The following is an 18326-nucleotide window of genomic DNA, read 5'->3' as shown; positions in this document are numbered from 1 at the left end:
TTCTGGCCTGCAGACATACACACAGACAGAATATTGTACACATAATAAATAAATAAATATTTAAAAAAAATTACTCTGTGTACACAAGATGGATTTTGGTGTAGGATGCATGTATGAGCCTGGTTTTGACGTAAGTAATTCCTCACGGTACAGAAAATAATGGAAACAATACCACTTATTTTAGGTCGTTTAGTCTGTGTACTTCTGGACTTTGCTGGAGGAAGTGTGCCGCTGTGGGGGCGGGCTTTGAGGTCTGCTATGCTCATGAAACTGCCCAGTGTGACAGTCCACTTCCTGTGGCTTGCAAGCCAAGATGTCGGACACTTGACTACTTCCCCAGCACCATGTCTGCCTGCACACTGCCATGTTGCACCATGGTGATGATGGGCTGAACCTCTGAAAACGCAAGGCACCCCAATCCAATGTTTTCCTTTATAAGAGCCGCTGTGGTCATGGTGTCTCTTCACAGCAAAAGAACACTAAGGTCGTGTCTAAGTACGACTATGAGGGGCCATAATGATGCCATTACAAGCAGAGCTCTATAATAATCACGAATGCAGCCTGACTCAAGCGTAGGGGTTGCAGCTTTGTTCTAGGCGCAAAGCCTCCTTGTTTGGTTTTGGAGTTTGCATGATGAGATGTTTGAAAACGGTGGCCGTGGAACAACCCCTTTTTCCCTTTCAGGTGATCTAGCACGGCTGTCCTCTGTCCACGGTACATGCCAACAGCTCCTCTTGCCTCTCCATAGCAACAACCGCCGTGGAAACGTGCTTGGCACTATCTAAACCAGTCACGTGCCTCTCCCTTGACCCCAATGTCCTCCGAGTTATACACACATCAGGGATGAGAATATATTAACAAAGAATGTAAAAGCCTGTAAGAGAATGCATTATTCCTACGTCCAGAAATGGAAGCAACTCAAATAAATGCTCCATCTGGGTGGAGGGTGGGGTGGGGTGGGGTGTACGTGTGCACTTTTAGGAGGGAGAACACCAAGGAGGTCTGTAGTTTTGTCCCATTTTCCTCCTCCACAGGGTAGGAGGATAAAGAGGGGAGGGGAGTAAACCCATACGCTCTGCCTTTATTCTCCAGCCCTCCATTTCCTAAGAGAGGAGTCTGGAAACAAAACAAAACAAAGACAAGAAACAAATTTCAGCTAAACTCAAATCCTCAGTCAGATCCATAGAGTCTAACCTACATGGCTGTTGGCAAAATGCAAACCCCCTCCTCACCCCCACCCCACCACCTGTCGCTCTGGAAGCTTGCGATCTGGCCATCTTCAAGGCCAAGTCTTCTCGCTGCCCTGGGTAAAAGCGAAGGAATAAAGTTTTTTTTTCTTTTTGTTTGTTTTTGTTTTTTATTTTTTAAATTGCGTTCTAGCGTCTCTGCCTAAGTTCTTGCGCAGCCTAGAAACTGGATTCTCTTAGGGGGCCGGGCCTTGAGGCCCTAGCAACCGAGTCAGTCTTTGTCGCGTCATAGCAACGCTTTCAGCACTTCCTTTCCTAAGGCCTTCTTAGTTCAGCGACCCCCAGGCCTCCGTCCGCCCGAGGACCTCGCTGTTTGGATGGGCGCGGATTTGCACTTCTGTCTTAAGAGAGACAGAGCTCTGGCTTTGTGTTGGGGGAACAGGTTATCAGCGAGTCAGATCACTGGGGGAGGGACGGCCACAAAGAACGTTTATTTAAGGAAAAATACATTTCAAGACTTTTAGAGCAACTTTTGATTTCAAAGAACCTCTCCAAATTCCGGGCAAAGAGGGCTGGAGGGTGGGAAAATCCTTTTAGTGCAAACTCCACATAACAAAGAGGAGACTGTCCATCAAGGACCCCCCACGGAGTCATCTGGGACCGAAGATGTTGGACAGGATTGCCCCGGCTTTTCAGGACCTGTGCAGGCAGGTGCTGCCCACTCTGCCTTCGCTGAGCCAGGAGGGTAAGCGACTTAATGCGGGGGCTTGGGGATGTACCTTACTGTGCTTCAGACGTGACTCAGAGCTCACGGCGTCGTTTTCTTAGGCTCAGGATTTTCATTAAAAAACAAAAAAATTTCACACACGGCCTGATTAGTATTAAGTACTGAAAGCAAGCTCCCCCACCTCCTCTAGGGTGGATGAGAACCCTTGTGATCCAACTGGAGTCCCGAATGACTCCTTTTCAGAGTTGGACACAGGACACATATATGTACTGTCCTTGATGTTTTGTGGGTGTGTTAATGAAAAGTGATGTTATCGACAGACAATTTTCATAGAAAACTCAGAGGGCAGTTCGAGACACAGTCCGTGTTTTCGCCTAGTTTCTTAGGAAAGTGCACCACCCCACCCCATCACCAAAGTGCTTTGGCATCTGTCTGTGATAGGGGCCGTCCACGGGAGGGCGCCCTAGAGAAGCAAGCTGCTATTAGCCATTATAATTGAGATTGTTTAGCACACAAAATAAATACGAACAAGTATTGCTTTTTTCGTTTCCCAAGCATCACTCCTAATTGTTCCTGCCAAGTTTTTGAAAGAAGTATAGAAGATAGTTTTATGACTTTAGAGATACTTTCTATCTTCTTTCCATACCCATTCTTTTAAGTATTTTGAAGTCCTACTGTACGCTGAGCCCTAGAGAACTGATGGTTACTAAAAACCCCAACGATTTATAATCAGTGGGGAGATACACACTAATCAAAACACAAATAGTACACACTAATCAAAATACAAAGAGATACGCACTAATCAAAACACAAATAGGTGTAAATTTATATTTGAACTAAATGCTATCAAGGAGGAGGCACACGATAAAAAATAACTTTACAAACAAATTTATTTAATGTGTGTGTGTGTGTGTGTGTGTGTGTGTGTGTGTGTGTATGCCAGGGGAAGTCACAAAAATGATGTCATGTCAGGTCCCTTGGAGCTGGCGGTTACAGGAAGTTGCAAGAAGCCAGACTTAGGCGCTGGGAGCTGAACCTGGGTTCTCTTCTAGCAGTAAGTGCTCTTAACTGCTGTGCTATCTCTTTGGACCCACAATAAGAACTTTTGTTAAATATATGCATATTTAGCTGGGTGATGGTGGTGCACTCCTTTAATTCCAGCACTTGGGAGGCAGAGGCAGGCAGATCTCTGTGAGTTCGAGGCCAGCCTGGTCTATACAGTGAGTTCCAGGACAGGCTCCAAAGCTACACAGAGAAACCCTGTCTTGGAAAAAAAAAAAGAAGAATAAAATATGTGTATATTTAACATATATAGTATCTATCTATCTATCTATCTATCTATCTATCTATCTATCTATCTATCTATCTATCTGTCTTTGATTTTCAAGCAGGGTTTCTCTGTGTACTTCTGGCTGTCCTGGAACTCGCTCTGTAGAGCAGCCTGGCCTTGAACTCAGAAATAAGCTTGTTTCTGTCTCCTGAGTGCCGGGATTAAAAGCGTGAGCCAGCCCCCCGCATCCCCGGCTAACTTTGTTAAATATTTGATTTTAAAAGTTAAGAGGAAGGCATAGAGATTTCTTACACACTCACACATGCACAGCACCCCCAAATTTCACCATCCCCACTGGAGTGGCACAGTTTTAAAGGTGATGAGCCTACTTTGACTTCGTGCTTACGCAGTCTGTAGTTTACGTTAGTGCTCTTACGTGGGGGCCTCATTGTGCAGCCCTAGCTGGTCGAGAACTGGCTCGCTTTACAAGGGTTACCTCCCACTCACAGAGCTCTGTCTGCCTCTGCTTCCCAAGTGCTGGGACCATGCACTCTCAGGCCCTGCCTGTTAACATTTTGTCGGTTATTTTGTGTAAGCTTTAGAATGAGGCTGTCTATAGGTGAAAAATGCTTTGCTAGGAAGCTGAGATGGTACTAATCTAAGATTTTGACAATACTGAGCCTTATTATCCACAAAATGTTCTAACACAGCTCTTTGATTTCTTTCATCAGTTTTGTAAATATTTCCCCATAGGTTCTATATACATTTTAGATCTATACCTAAGTATTTCATATTTTTAAAGACTTCTGATGTTACAGTGTGCTTAATTTTTAAGTTCTCCTTATTCATTGCAACTGAATAGAAAACTCACTTTTTTTTCTATTAACCTAATTATGATTTAATTGTTAAATTAAATGACCCCCATGGGCTTACATGTTTGAACGCTTAGGTCTAGCGTGAGGGGGGGGGCACTATCTGGGGGCATTGTGAGACCTAGTTGGCAAAGATTGGTTATTGGAGCATTCTTTTGAGGGTTATAGCATGGCCTAGTCTGGGCTCTCTGCTTCCTGAGTCACACGAGAGGCTCCTGCCATCACAACCTGAGGCATGATGGTGATTGTGCCTTCCTTGTCTTATGGGCTATGTCCTGAGTCAAAACAGTCCTCCCTTCCTAGGTTATTTGTTGAGTATAGGATATACCGAGAACTGGATCACGGTTGCAATAACCCTGACTGTGGGGGTGCACAGAGCTTTTAGAACTGGGTTCGCGAGGCACAGAGAAAAATTCTGAGCTGTGGCCTAGAGAAGCCCCGAGAATAAATGCTGTTTTTAGAGCTCAATGGGTCATTCTGGTGAGAGTTAGAAAGCAAAAGTGTGGCGGCTAGGAATGTGGAAGATCGAGACTGCTCACGAGATTTCAGAAGAGAAACAAGACCGTCTCGGGAACTGAGTGAGAGACCATTTGCACTGAATTCTAGAAAAATAAAAGTGGTTGTATTCTGTCCATGTGCTGAAGATCTGAGGAAGGGTGAATTTAAGGAGATCAGAGTGATTTACTTAGGGGAGGGGATTTTTTTTTCAAAGTTTATTAAATTATAAAAGTTTCCATTTCCGCCCCCCCTCCCAAAACCCTCCCACTCCCCCCACTCCCACTCCTCCTCCCTCTCCATCCCTAAGAGCAGTCAGGGTTTCCTGCCCTGTGGGAAGTTCAAGTTCCTCCACCCCCCTCCCAGGGGAGAGGATTTTAAGGTAGGCTAACATCCAGGCTTTGCCGTGGTTATGATTCACTGGTTTTAGCTTGATTTATGGTGAGGACGAAGAACAAAAGAATAAAGCAGAAATGAGGCAAAGCTCATCCAGTTTCGTAGCAAAAGAGCTAGGAAGAGTTCGAATTTGCTATAACAGATTTCATCGCCGAAGCAAACTCTAGGCTGGGTTAATACAGAAGGTGACCAAGGAGTAGCTCATTTGAGGCTCAGGGGTGCAGTGCACCATGCCTGTCTGCGCTCTATGCGCTGCCATACAGTTCACGAGCTTCCGAGCTTCGGGCAAGGGACTGGAGGTTGAAAATATACAAAGACACAAAGAGACAGGGACACAGACCTCTAGTCACTGGTAAGAAGCCCTTTTCACAATAGCACCACGGAGGCTTATATACCCAACAGTCAAGTGGGCCCACAGGTGAAAACCTTATCCTCCGATCCTCAAGGCCAAGGCAACACGTGCTCGTGAAACAGGGCTGGTAAACAACTCTGACACAGCTTTCAGTAACTCAAATCAGGAGGAAAGTAAAGATCACTAGCAGGGAAGAGCAGCTGGAGGCCAGGACTCCAAAGGGTTCCAACACAAGCGTATGAAAAGGCAAACTCATTTGAAAAATGTTCTCCTAAAAAGATCATTAAAGTTGTGCCCTTGGGATTCTACACCACCAGCCTTTCTCTGTTTTTCTCCCCTATCCCCGGTTTCATAATTGGCCATACCATCTCTTCCACACAGAAGTATTCCCACCATGATGTAGCATCACACAAAGGACAGCTGCCTGATCTTTAACTCGGGACACCTCCAAAACTCTGAGCTCAACACATTTCGTTATTTTTCTCTATTTCATTGTCCTTAAGCAAAGTAAATGAACACACTAGTTTTCTGAGTCCCTCTCTGTGTGCTGAATTTTGTCAAATGATCAGACTTTTCCTTTTTAGCCTGATGCCATGGGTTACATTTAAATTGATCTTTAGATGGGGTTGAAATTATTTTTTATCCTGAGATTTAGTGGTAATCCGCCTAAAGCTTGGTTGTCAGAACAAATGGTTTAGAAATCCTGATAGGCAACATTTACAGATCTATTCTAATTGGACTGCAGAGGCCGAAAGCCTCTTTCTCCAGGGAGAAATACCAAACTTCAGTTTAAATAATTAACTCTACCTTTGTGTAACTCTGCCTGTCCTTCTCTATTGAATAAACCATTACAGCGGCTTCGATCCCTCATCTCAGTGAACAAAGAGCAGGCTCAGACTCCCGGTTAAATCCAAGACTTTTCATCAGGGTTTGGTTACAAAGTACACAGTTTCTCCTGGCCCTTGTTAAATCATTTCCTCGTTGGTATAGATAATTTTCCTGAAGTCTGAGCTGCCTGTTATGTCTAGTCATAGATTGTCAGTTTCCACGTTGTAATCCTGAAATTTCTCCGTGTAAACAGGGATAATAAGATTTCTGTTAGTGAGTTAATTACTTTTATGGTGTCAATGAGGGTTTAAACTCAGTATATAGTTATATAGTTGGGACTGATAGACAAGGGACAGACCTCCCCCATCCCTTCCTCCTCTTCTCCCCTCTTTTTTCTCTTCCTTCCTTCCTTCCTTCCTTCCTTCCTTCCTTCCTTCCTTCTTTCTCTTTCATTTTATTTTTCTCTTCTTCTTCTTCTTCTTCTTCTTCTTCTTCTTCTTCTTCTTCTTCTTCTTCTTCTTCTTCTTCTTCTCCTTCTCCTTCTCCTCCTCCTCCTCCTCCTCCTCCTCCTCCTTCTTTGAGGCAGGGTATCCTATGTAGCACTGGTTATCCTAGAACTCTCTAGGTAGACTGGACTGACCCGAAACTCAGAGACCCATCTGCTTCTGCCTCTCAAGTGCTGGGATTAAAAGTGTGCAGCACCACCCCTGGCCTTTGACAGTCTTTCTTCATTCTTAGCAGTAAGGGGCAGAATCCTTTGGGCTATTGGGTAAAGAGGGAAGGGGTGACTACTGTAGGGTGGGTTACAGTCGGAGGAAGGCAAAGTTCACAGTGGGCCCGTGTTCACTGCAGCGAGATGCCTTCATGTTGCTGGACGTGAGTATCCACTGTTAAACTTGTTCCAAGTTGCTCATAAGAACAACGGCTACTTTCTGTCCATCAAACTTGCCCGTTCCCTGGCACATTGTTGGTAAAAAGTATTTTATAGCCCTGGGACATCAGAATTAAAGACTGCAATCTTCCTGTTTTAGTGAGCAGTTTAATCCATTAAGAGAAAAATACCAGTTTGCATTGTTATAGAAGAACTGGCCTTTTGTTGCTAGCTTCTTCCATGTCCCCAGGTGGCGGTCCAGCAGAAGTCACCTTGCTTGGTCTTTTATTTGAATAATTAAAACTTAGCTTTCTTGATTTGTAAAAAGTTCCTAAATTAGAAATTGTCACCAATAATATATGACTAGACTTAGGATGGTGAGGTAAATACAGACATAATTTTCTGTATTGTTAAGTCTGACTCATGCCCAGACTACACACACTTTTCACATCAACATTAATAACTATTTTTTGGTAGCTTTTTGGGGTTACAGGGAGGAGAACTCAACTCAGTACAAGAAAATAAATATAGAAAGCCTTCAGATCAAAGCAGAATTGTGAAGTCTATATCTTAATTCAAAGACAGAGTCTGGGGCCCCTACCCATAGTTAGTTTTTATAAGTTACTACTGTGGATATGTTAGTATGTTTGTTGTTTCCAGAACATAACAAACTAGCAGCAGCAGACTGGGAGGACCAGGGAGCGTACAGAGCAGAGAGAGGGACAGCTGGTCTCTACCAGTGAGCATGAACACTGCACTTGAGAATTTCACAGAAGCCGATGCACAGGGACGGTTAATGTGCTGAGCAGACAGGCAGTCTTTCGGGTCATCAGTGGCCCTTGGCCTTATGCTCTGGGGTGGTATGAGTTCGTGCTCATATCAATCATGTGACCCACACTGAACACTGCAGGAATAGGGGTTTAATGAGTCAGTAAAAAAAAAAAAAGATTATAGTTGGCTAACACCCCATGTGTAGCCTGAATTCTAATTGGCATTAATAATGAAATCCCAGAGTCAGATACAGGGGCTAATGCTGAAGATCAGAGAAGCAGAACAACCAGACACTAGAGGATTCTTTTACCTCTACCAATGCTCAGACTGAAGGGGCCATCCTGTCCTCAGATGCATCTCCAGACTCGTCAGACCTCAGACTGCACTGAGCTCCTGTCTCCTGAGCCTTATATTCCTCTCTCTGTCCAGCCTTATCACTCCTGTCTCCATCTCCCTAGTGCTGGGATCTCAAGTTCACACCTTTGTGTGAATTCTGTTTCTCTTTTAGACAGATTCAATCTTGCATAGCCCAGGGTGGCCTTGAACTCACAGAGATCCCTCTGCCCATCTCCTGGGATTAAAAGTGTGAGCCGCCACTTCCTGGCCTCTAGTGGCTTAGCTCTCTGCCCTCTTATCTTCAGGCAAGCTTTATTTCTTAAAAACACAAAATATCACTATATCCATGTGTAAGATCAAATGAAACATGACCAAGTAGAAAAACACAAGATCTCCTCAGTAAATTGGGAGCATAGGGACCATGGAAAAGGGTTCAAGGGAAGGGGAGAGGAAGGGAGGGGAGTAGAGAAAAATATATAGTTCAATAAAAACAATTAAAAAAAAGAAACATAACTTACTTCCCTTCATTATAGAGAGGTTTCCTGTACATTATTATTTTCACTGTTATTACTGCTACTTAGTCCTTAGGATTGAATGCAGGGCCTCGTGCATGGTAAGCACTCTGCTACTGAGTTACACAACCCTTTTGTTATAGTACTGAAGATTCATCCTAGGGCTCCTGCGTACCACAGTCCCCACACCATTATTGCTGTAATTGAAGTCATGTCTTCGGAGCTTACAGGCATAAGCTTTTGTCAGCAGGGACATTAATTTTGGGGAATGATTTTATTTGTTAGTTCTCTATGCTTTAGAAGTTACTACCATGTATTCCTTTCATCGTTATACTTTTGCTTGTTAGGGTTAAAATACTATTACATGCTTGCTCACATAGATTGTTTTCCTTTTCCTTTGAATTTCAGAAGTCTCTACCATCTGGGGGAATGTGTCAGAATTTGTGGAAAAGCAGCTAGCTATGCATAAGGTAGGTTTACACTCCTGTCTCAGCACGGCAGTTAGGTATGTCTTCTGCAGACTTGCGAACTTTTGCTGGGAGTAGTGCAGCAGATTTAGGGCCATTCTGGTCTGCTGTCACTCCTTTAGTGTTTTATTTTATTTTTAATAAAGGTTTGTTTATTTATGTATACAGCGCTCTGCCTGCATGTATCCCTGCAGGCCAGAAGAGGGCGCCAGATCTCATTACAGATGACTGTGAGCCACCACGCGGTTGCTGGGAAGAGCAGTCAGTGCCATCTCTCCAGTCCCCCCTTTATTTATTTATTTTTAAATTTTAATTAATTAATTTATTTTTTTGAGACAGGGTTTCTCTATGTAACTGCCCTGGCTGTTCTGGAACTCGCTCTGTAGACCAGGCTGCCCTTGAACTCACTGAGATCTACCCGCTTCTGCCTCCCAAGTGCTGGGATGAAAGGCGTGGGCCACTGCCCGCCATCACTCCTTTTCTATTTGCACTTTCTGATGCTCGTAGAATTTGTAGCAAGCTGGGTGTTATCCTGAGATAAACTCTGGTAGCTCTCTTAATGACAGAGAACGCTGGGTGTTATCCTGAGATAACGCGTTTGTAGCTCTCTTAATGACAGAGAACGCAGGACTGCTCGGTCTGGGTTTGTGTAAAGGAAACTAGACGAGGTCTGTTTGCGGTCCAGTCTGTCAGCTCCCGGCATGGGTGTGGGGAGGGATACACTTGTTCCGCCATTTTGCTGGGAATAAGTCTTAATTGGAATGTATAAATACAGAAACTAAATTCAGCTAGTGCAAAATAAGAAACTGCCTATGGTTGGACTATTTCTTCAGGTCAAGTCTTGGGTTTAAATGCTGTAGAACCGTGTGAGGATTTTGGCCGGAGCTTGGAGGCAGTTAGGAGTTTGTGGACCCTTTATAATTTACACACGTGTCCTAACTGTGGCAGTCCCTGGCTGAATGAACCCTTCAAACTCATTTTGCCTGGTTTGCGAATTTGAATTGTTTATCATTACTTAAAATTGGCAGAGTATTTGTGAAGCTTTGCATTTTTCTTGCCATTTTCTTAAAAAACTCAACAGGCTTAATGCTATTGTCTCTCATTTTTGCACGTGGTCATGGATGCAGGCCATGAGGTGCTCTTCCCTTTACATGAAGCCTGCGTGTCCTGGCCAGTGCACATTCACTCCCTGGCTTTTTTTTCCTTCTGTTCCTATACATCTGAGTTTGCAACCGTTGGTATATGACATCTTTAGGGTATCCAGAGGCATTTGCATTTACCCAGTGGCCAAGGTTACACTGTAGGAGGTTCCCTGGTGCTGGTGTGTCGGGCTCCACTTCATCCTGTCTCCTTACCCCCTCTCAGTAGTTAACGCAGAAGCTCTGTTCAGGGAGACATTTTCTTACACACGTGATTGTGCTTGCTACACACGTGATCGTGCTTGCTACACACGTGATCGTGCTTGCTACACACGTGATCGCGCTTGCTACACACGTGATCACGCTTGCTACACACGTGATTGTGCTTGCTACACACGTGATCGTGCTTGCTACACACGTGATTGCGCTTGCTCATATTCAACCATCCACTGCCCATTCCCATTAGTGAGCCGTCTGACTTTAAATAGGGAACCTAAAATTTGAGGGAACAAAAAAACAAGGATTTCATTAAATGGAAAATTGTTGAATTTATGTCATATAGTTTAGGACAAGAATAATATTTGTTATGGATTTCTAAAAGCTATGGTGCCCCTAGCATTTTCACAGATATACTACATCTAAGAGAACTCACAGAGACTGCTGATGTGAACTACTCGGTAAACTCCAGTGTCCCCTTTCTTTTTGGTGACCGAATGGCTATAACCCTTCACTCTTTAACGGAAGAGTGTGTGTTGTTCTTCTTGTCTTCTTTTTCCCTTTCAGGGAGTTCAGATTTCCGGACTCGGAACTTTCACCTTCACGAGGCAGAAGCTCGAGGTGGGGAACCACAAGTTTATTCTAGTGCAGAGGCCCGTGTTTATCATGGCGGAGAAGTTAGTGCAGACTCACGGACTCAAGCAGAACAAAGTGTTCTCTCCTGGTAAATCGTTTTAACAGCTGAGATTTTCCCCAGAAGTGTGTTGGCCTGTGGAGACAAACAGATAGAGTAAACCTTGGCCAGCCCTGCCTTAATTTCTGGTTTCAGAGACTCAGGTCCCACATGGTGCTTTTGTAGAAGGGGAGCCAGGGTGGAAGAGTTAAAGTCTTTCTGAAGTTCATTTTGTTTGCTTTCTAAATTTTAAATATTTCAATGTGTGTGTATGTGTGTGTGTGTATGTGTATGTCTATGTGTGTGTGTGTGTGTGTGTGTGTGTGTGTGTGTTTTGTTCTGCAGGATGCATGTGAAGGTCAGAGGTCAACTTAGGGGCATCATTGCTGTCCTTCCACCACGTAGATCCTGGGGATTAAACTCAGGACCTCAGGCTTGGTGGCACATTCCCTTACCTGATGAGTCATCCTGCCAGCTCCTGGAGTCCATTTTAGACACTAGTAGCTTAAGAGGCAGGCATGGGAAGACCGAGTTCATTTAAAAGTCATGCTACAGAGTCCTACAGGTTTATACTCTTGTTTCAGAGCCTAAGAAACTGAAAGTGGCCATAAATAAGGGAAATCTAATTTAGGGTCTCTGAGTAATGAGAAAAAACCCATTGTTCAGTTATCTGTGAGAAAAATAATGTCTTTCTGACATGTATGTGATATAAATTATTAAAAGTTAAAATTTAATAGTGCTGCTCTTAATGGATATTAGCTTATAGGTTTTTTTCATATCTTAAGACAACCCTTCCTCCCTTTCCTTTCCATTCTTCTACAAATGTTCATCAAGGGCCAACTCTGTAGGTTCTAGAGCTGCGGTGATAAACAAAGCAAACAGAACCAGTGCCGTATCTGCACACTTACATCTACCCTCAGTGTGTGGGCTTCACCACACAGTGGTGCCTGGCTCTGTATGGTTGAGGGCTCAGCTCCAAGGTCTACCTTCCTTATTGGCTCCAGTGGCTAAAGAGAAATGGTCTGCCCTCGGTGGCAGAGGTGAAAAGTTTCTAACTTTCCTTTTAGTTACCTCTCCAGAAAATTGATTTTCAGGGTAGCGCTCTATGAAAAGGAGAAAGCAAGCCAAATGTCCAGGCACAGCGACTCTTTCTGTAACCCCAGCACTAGCAAGCCTGAGGCAGGAGGATTGTTGCAAATTTGAGGCCAGTCTGAGTTATACAGTGAGCTCCAGGCTGCTTGGGCACACAGAGTGAGACTACCTTTTAAAAAATAAAACTACCAAACAAGCAAACATATACTGGAAAAACAATCGCCAAAAACCAAGACCGAAAACCAAGTTATAATTTACTTTGCATATATTCAATATGGTGGGTTTGAAAAGATTTCAGCCATCCACCTAAAATTTTATGTTTCTTTTCAAAAATATGTTTGTGTTAGAATTAAGAGTTTATTCTTCCACTTTGGATCTTGCATCATAATCTTAAATAACAATTTAGATCGACAACTCATTTTTTTACAGGGTGTAGAAGTTTTAGAATTAAGTAGATCCAGAGAACAACTCTGTTTACATTTTAGATTTAGAGTTAAAATTCGTCGTTATTAACTAGCTAGCGAACCCAACACTGTAGAATGGCTTTCAGTAATTAGTAAGACATGACTCTGACTTTGAAACTCTCAGGATTGAGTGCTTTGAAAGCAGCCTTGGTCTGAACTGGATCAAATAAGATGCCAGTCTACAGGAGAATATACCTGTCTCCATCTGGGGAGGTTTGGCCAGCTAGCCGTGGGGTTTTATCTCAGGAAATGTGTGAACAATTCACGGCCAGGAGACAGAGTGAATCCTGTTAGGAACATCCTGGCCCTTCTGGGTAGCCAGGATTGATGATTGCAGTGTGATTATGATAAAAATGGTAGGCAAAGATCGCTTGTGTGATAGCGATATCAGGAATCATCCATGGGCATTGGGAACCACTGAGGTTTGAAGCAGTGCATTTTTGGTACTGGTTCAGATTTTAGCTTAGGAGGAGCACTTTGGATGACAGCCAGTTGGAGGAATAAATCAAAAGCTTGTGTGGAGGAAGGAAGGGTGAGAGCTATGTATGGGGCCAGGTAAGTACGGAGGAAGTTACTGGAGTAACTCAGATTCCTGCTAGAGAACAGTGGATGCTCTTGGTGATGGGTCACATAGCAAGCTCTTGTGGAGACACGTTGAATCTGGCTTTCCTCTAGCGATATGTAGAGAGCGGTGATCCCAGAGCTTAGAAGGGATGTGGAGAACACAGATCTAGGTTTGAATAAGATCATCTTGAAGAGGACAGAAAGAAGTAGGTGAGGATAGAGTGGGAAAACAAACCCTCCCGAATCAACATGCATGAAAACCAAAACAACCCCTCCAGTCTCTCTGTATAAGGAATAACAGAAGAGAGAAGCCACTACACCAAAGAGGAATCGGAGAACCAAGAGTGGGGTTGTGGATATAAGAGAAAAAAAACGGCAAAAAAAACCCAACAACAACAACAACAACAAAAAACCCAGAGACGCAAGGGGCTGTGGGAAGGTGGACAGTCTGACTTTCTGCTTTAAGAAGCACACATCAAAAAGAAGCAGAGGGAGGTGGTAAGGAACCTGTTCATTGTGCAGGAGACTGGCTGATACAGCGTACGTCACGTCTGGTAGAGCTGCTAATTCTCATCATTCAGCAGCGATGGGCGTCTGAAAGAATAATCCATGCCAAGTCTTGTTCCTCTGCCAGTGAGCCTCGTTGCTGCTGTTCCAGTCATGGTCATCTCCATCTCTGCTGGTTGTCCTTTTTTTTCTGACCAGTGGGCCTGGCAGAACCACATCATCAGCTGTAGCCAACTAGATCCCGGCTTTCTCAAGCTGCTACAGCTGAGCTCCTTTAACGTGCCGTTTGTGAGCTCTCTGGGAAGGAAAGCTTTCAGTGTCTTGTCTGGTCTGATGCCTCTGTATCAGACTTAGTTTCACGAAGGATAAGATGGCTATCTTCAAACACTTAATATTCACAAATATTTGTAATTACCCAAAGATGAGATGTCAGCCAGAAGACATTCATAAATACTGCTGAAGAGTGTTCTGAAAGAGCTGAAAACCCCAGAAAACGATGAGAAGAAAGTTTGTCATTGCTCTGTTCCCTGGACAACCAAATCCTTGTTTACTATTTAGATAGTCAATTACTTTTGGCATGAGCAAAATACATTGTACTTTTAGGTGAAATTGTACTAATTAGCATCTATTAATGACCAATTATAGTCATTATCTGCAATAATAGTACAAGTATAGGGGGAAAATATGGACAATTTTATTTTTTAATATTAGTCAGGTAAATATAGTGTAAATATAGTGTAAAAATAGTGTATAGGTAAAAATAGTGTACACAATATGTCTTTAGTATAACCTCCTTCTCCCCACCCTGTCTTTTTCTCCTCCAGGTGATATCCCAGTTGTCCCACTTAATTTTGTCATGATATCCCTGGAGGGACCATTTAACAGGGACACGATTGAAGGATGCGTCAGGGAGACATTGCTTTTCTTATCGCGATCCATATCTGTCAAACAAACCGTGGAGTTCACATTCAAAGGAATTGGGGTCCTTTCCATCAGAGACAGCAAAGTGAAGATGAAATTTTACAAGGACTTCCTTTGCTCGATGGATGGAAGTGGCACCTTGACCAAAGCCCTGGCAAATGTAAGTTGTTTGCTTCTAATCTTTCCTGGTTTCGTTTTCTGTTGTTGTGATAAAACAGCCCGGCAAAAAGCAACTGAAAAGGGTTTATGTTAGCTCAGTCTTCCAGGCGACGGTCCATCAGAGTAAAGATTGTCATGGTGGCAGGAACGTAAAACAGCTAAAGACACCACATCCACAATCTGCACTCTGGGTGATCCAGGGACCAAAACTAGGGAATGGTGCTGTCCACTTTCAGCCTGCATCTTTTCACACGGATGAAGACAATTGAGATAGTTCCCCAGGACACGCCCACAGCCACGCCCACAGCCACGCCCACAGGCCAACTTGAAGTAGACAGTCCCTCATGGAGACTTGTCTTCTCAGGAATTCTGAATAGGATCAAGCTGACAACTGAAACTAACCATCACGCAACCCCTTTTTTTTTTTCAGTCGGTGGTTCTGAATCAAATGTGGGTGTGCTTTCATTAAGAAAGTCTTTTCAGAATAGGCATGGTGATACACGCCTTTAATCCCAGCACTTGGGAGGCAGACACAGGCAGATCTCTGTGAGTTTGAGGGAGGTGTTGACCCAGTGTGTGGGAAGTAGAAACTGAGAACACAGGGCAGAATCTGCAAATTTAGAAGAAGGACCCAAGTGGCTGCCTTCTTCCTAACCGTGGAGGATCCTGCTGAGTTTTAGACACTGTTTAAAGAGAAGCCAATGTTGTATCGGTTCACCGAACTCTAAAGTGTTAGTGTGCTGTGTCCCTTGCTCTCGTGGACAGGGGCACCATGTACACAGCCTGTTAGGTGACTGAGAACACAGGCTGCAGGGCAGCTGGCTTGACTGGTGAATTTAGCCTGGAATTCTGGGCTAATCGACACCCCTTGACATCTCATTCCCTCTGTAAACACCGTTAAATATGGCGGGGAATGGCAGTTTGACCCACAAATGTCCTATAATTTAAACCTGTGTATGATCCTGAAAATAGCTTCTCTTAGGAATTTTATGTGCATATTTTGGTGGTAAACCAAAACCATACCCAAAACCAAAACACTGCTTTTTGGATTTTTTCTTTAAATTTATTTATTTTTATTTTCTGTGCATTGGTGTTTGCCTACATGTATGTTTAATTCCCGAAGGAGTTATAGACTGTTGTGAACTGCCATGTGGGTGCTGAGAGTTGAACCCGGATCCTCTGGAAGAGCAATCAACACTTTTAACCTCTGAGTCATCTCTCTAGCCCCTTTGAGATTCTCTGTAAAGCCTTTGTAGGCTATAGAATTCATTCATAAACAATCATACATATTAGTTAATGGTAATAATGAGGTTATTATATAAAGAGATAACTACAATAGCTCTTGGTTGCATGCTCTGCACGTTTCCATACAGTATCAGATTAAAACCCTGCGAGGCAGCTCCAGCTGCTCTCTCTACAAACCTAGTGCCTGGGAACACGTAGCAGCTAGCAATGTGCCCGGGGACGGAAGCCCACGTGACTTTAGAGACTTTCTCTGAACTGTCCAATTAATATGAGAGTCCTGTGGACCAAGAGTGAAGTCCGAGCTGCGCTCATTTCCCGATGGTTTCTGGATGTTTGCTCGCTTTCCAACGGTGTGTAGAAGTCGTTTCAACTCTTAGGGCAATTTTTTTTTCTCAAAGTTTATTAAAATACAAAAGTCTCCATTTCCGCCCCTCCTCCCAACCCCCTCCCACTCCCTCCACTCCCTCCTCTCCTCCCTCTCCATCCCCAAGAGCAGTCAGGGTCTCCCGCCCTGTGGGAAGTTCAAGATCCTCCCCCCTCCCTCCAGGTCCAGGAAGGTGAGTATCCAAACAGACTGGATCCCAGAAATCCAGTATATGCAGCAGAGGAAACAAGTCCCAGTGTCATTGTCAATGGCTTTTCAGAAAGACTCCGGGCCAGCCACATTCAGAGAATCCGGCCTCATTCAGAGAATCTGGCTGGATCACGTGCTCGCTCAGTCCCAGTCAACTGGCCTTGGTGAACTCTCATTAGATCAGTCCCCTTGTATCAGTGGGTGATCGCACCCCTCGCGGTCCTGAGTTCCTTTTTCATGTTCTTCCTCCTTCTGCTCCTCATTTGGACCTTGGGGGACTCTTAGGGCAATTTTCAAAAGAGCCGACATGGTCTGAGAAAAGGCAGCGTCTGTGGAACTGCTCTTCAGCAGTCCAGGCTAATGTTGAGGCATCCTGCTTGTCTTGGTCCATGCGGGGCGGGCCCACAGCTCAGGCGCGATCTTTATCTCTGTCCTCCAGAGGCCTGGCACCATGGACTCAGTGCTGTCGAGCAGAGAGGGCTTTGGAAAGCGTCCCAACAGTGCTCTGGCTTTTCCAAGGTGAGTGTTATACTCTGGGGTTAATCCAGGCACCTACTCTCCTTGCTTATAGGACAGTATTTGTTTTCCAAACTAATTTCCTGCTTCTCTCTCCTTGTCTGTCTCCCCTCTGTTTCTCTCACTCCCTTTCTTTCCTTCTCCCTCTCTACCATCTCTGTATAAGCACCAAGAGTTTATTGCACACACCACCACCACAGCCCTTCACAAACTGTCTCTTTATAGCTTGTTATTTTTATGTAGGGAGAGGATGAGGAAATGGAGACGAGGAAGGAGATGGTTATTTGGGGGTGCACTCTATCAGGCTATGGTTTCCTGACTTCAAGCAGACAGACATCTCCCACTGATGTAGAAAGGACAGAAACCTCAGACTGAAACCAAGGGAAAAAATTTAAGTTGAGGTGTGCGAGCATTTTCTTTCTTTTTTCTTTTTTTAAATTTTTTATTTATTATGTATACAATGTTCTGTCTGCACTTATGCCTGCATGCCAGAAGAGGGCAGCAGATCTCATAGATGGTTGTGAGCCACCCTGTGGTTGCTGGGAATTGAGCTCAGGACCTCTGGAAGAGCAGCCAGTGCTCTTAACCTCTGAGCCATCTCTCCAGCCCCATGAGCAATTTTTTTATATCAAGTTCTTTCGGGGGCCCACAGTACAAGGGTATGTGGTTTGGGTAGGCTCCCAGATTTGGCCTCCCAGAGAGGGAGTTCATGCTCCTATTTCACAAGGCAAGCCTTGCACCCCCTTGAAGGAAGCAGGCTTGTTGTGAAGTTGGAGAGGTGATGGGTGGCTTCCCAGAACTGAGAGTTCACACAGTCCTCTGGGCAGGACCCGTGCAGAGGACAAACCTCTTGATTCCTTCTTAGGATTGAGCACAAAGAGACAGAGAACAAACCAGCCATGGAGGTCATTGCTGAGGAAGGTGGAGAGAACAGACCAAGGAAGATCAAGTTGAAAGACCCGTCAGACAAAGAGGATGGAGCCAGGGGTAGGCCAGTGGTTTGTGGGCACCGTCTGTTCCTCTTGACTCTTAGGAACCGGGTGGTATCATAGGAACTCATATGCTCAAAGTAAATAAAGCTTGTGTATTAGTTATATTCCTTGTTGCCATGAAAAAACTGACAAGCAGTGATTTAAGGCGGGAGGGGAGGTGGGGTGGGGGGAGGGGTATTT

At 44.3% G+C, this 18326-nt stretch overlaps 1 protein-coding gene across 1 annotated transcript in view; it reads left to right on the top strand.

The window, feature by feature from the left end:
* The first annotated feature begins 1474 nt into the window (after window positions 1-1474).
* The window catches only part of Ccdc81 (coiled-coil domain containing 81), a 32405-nt gene continuing 15553 nt past the window's right edge, over window positions 1475-18326 (top strand). Inside the window, exons 1-6 of the mRNA XM_048435136.3 lie at window positions 1475-1932; window positions 9026-9087; window positions 11007-11163; window positions 14564-14820; window positions 17078-17157; window positions 18020-18141. Coding sequence (XP_048291093.1) covers window positions 1854-1932; window positions 9026-9087; window positions 11007-11163; window positions 14564-14820; window positions 17078-17157; window positions 18020-18141 — 757 coding nt within the window. The 5' untranslated portion in view covers window positions 1475-1853. The remainder of the gene's footprint in view (window positions 1933-9025; window positions 9088-11006; window positions 11164-14563; window positions 14821-17077; window positions 17158-18019; window positions 18142-18326) is intronic.

Source organism: Myodes glareolus, chromosome 24 (assembly GCF_982192425.1).
Source record: "Myodes glareolus chromosome 24, mMyoGla1.1, whole genome shotgun sequence".
Lineage (NCBI taxonomy): Eukaryota > Metazoa > Chordata > Mammalia > Rodentia > Cricetidae > Myodes > Myodes glareolus.
The sequence above is the reverse complement of the archived record's forward strand: the minus strand, read 5'-3'. Positions and strand labels throughout refer to the sequence as shown.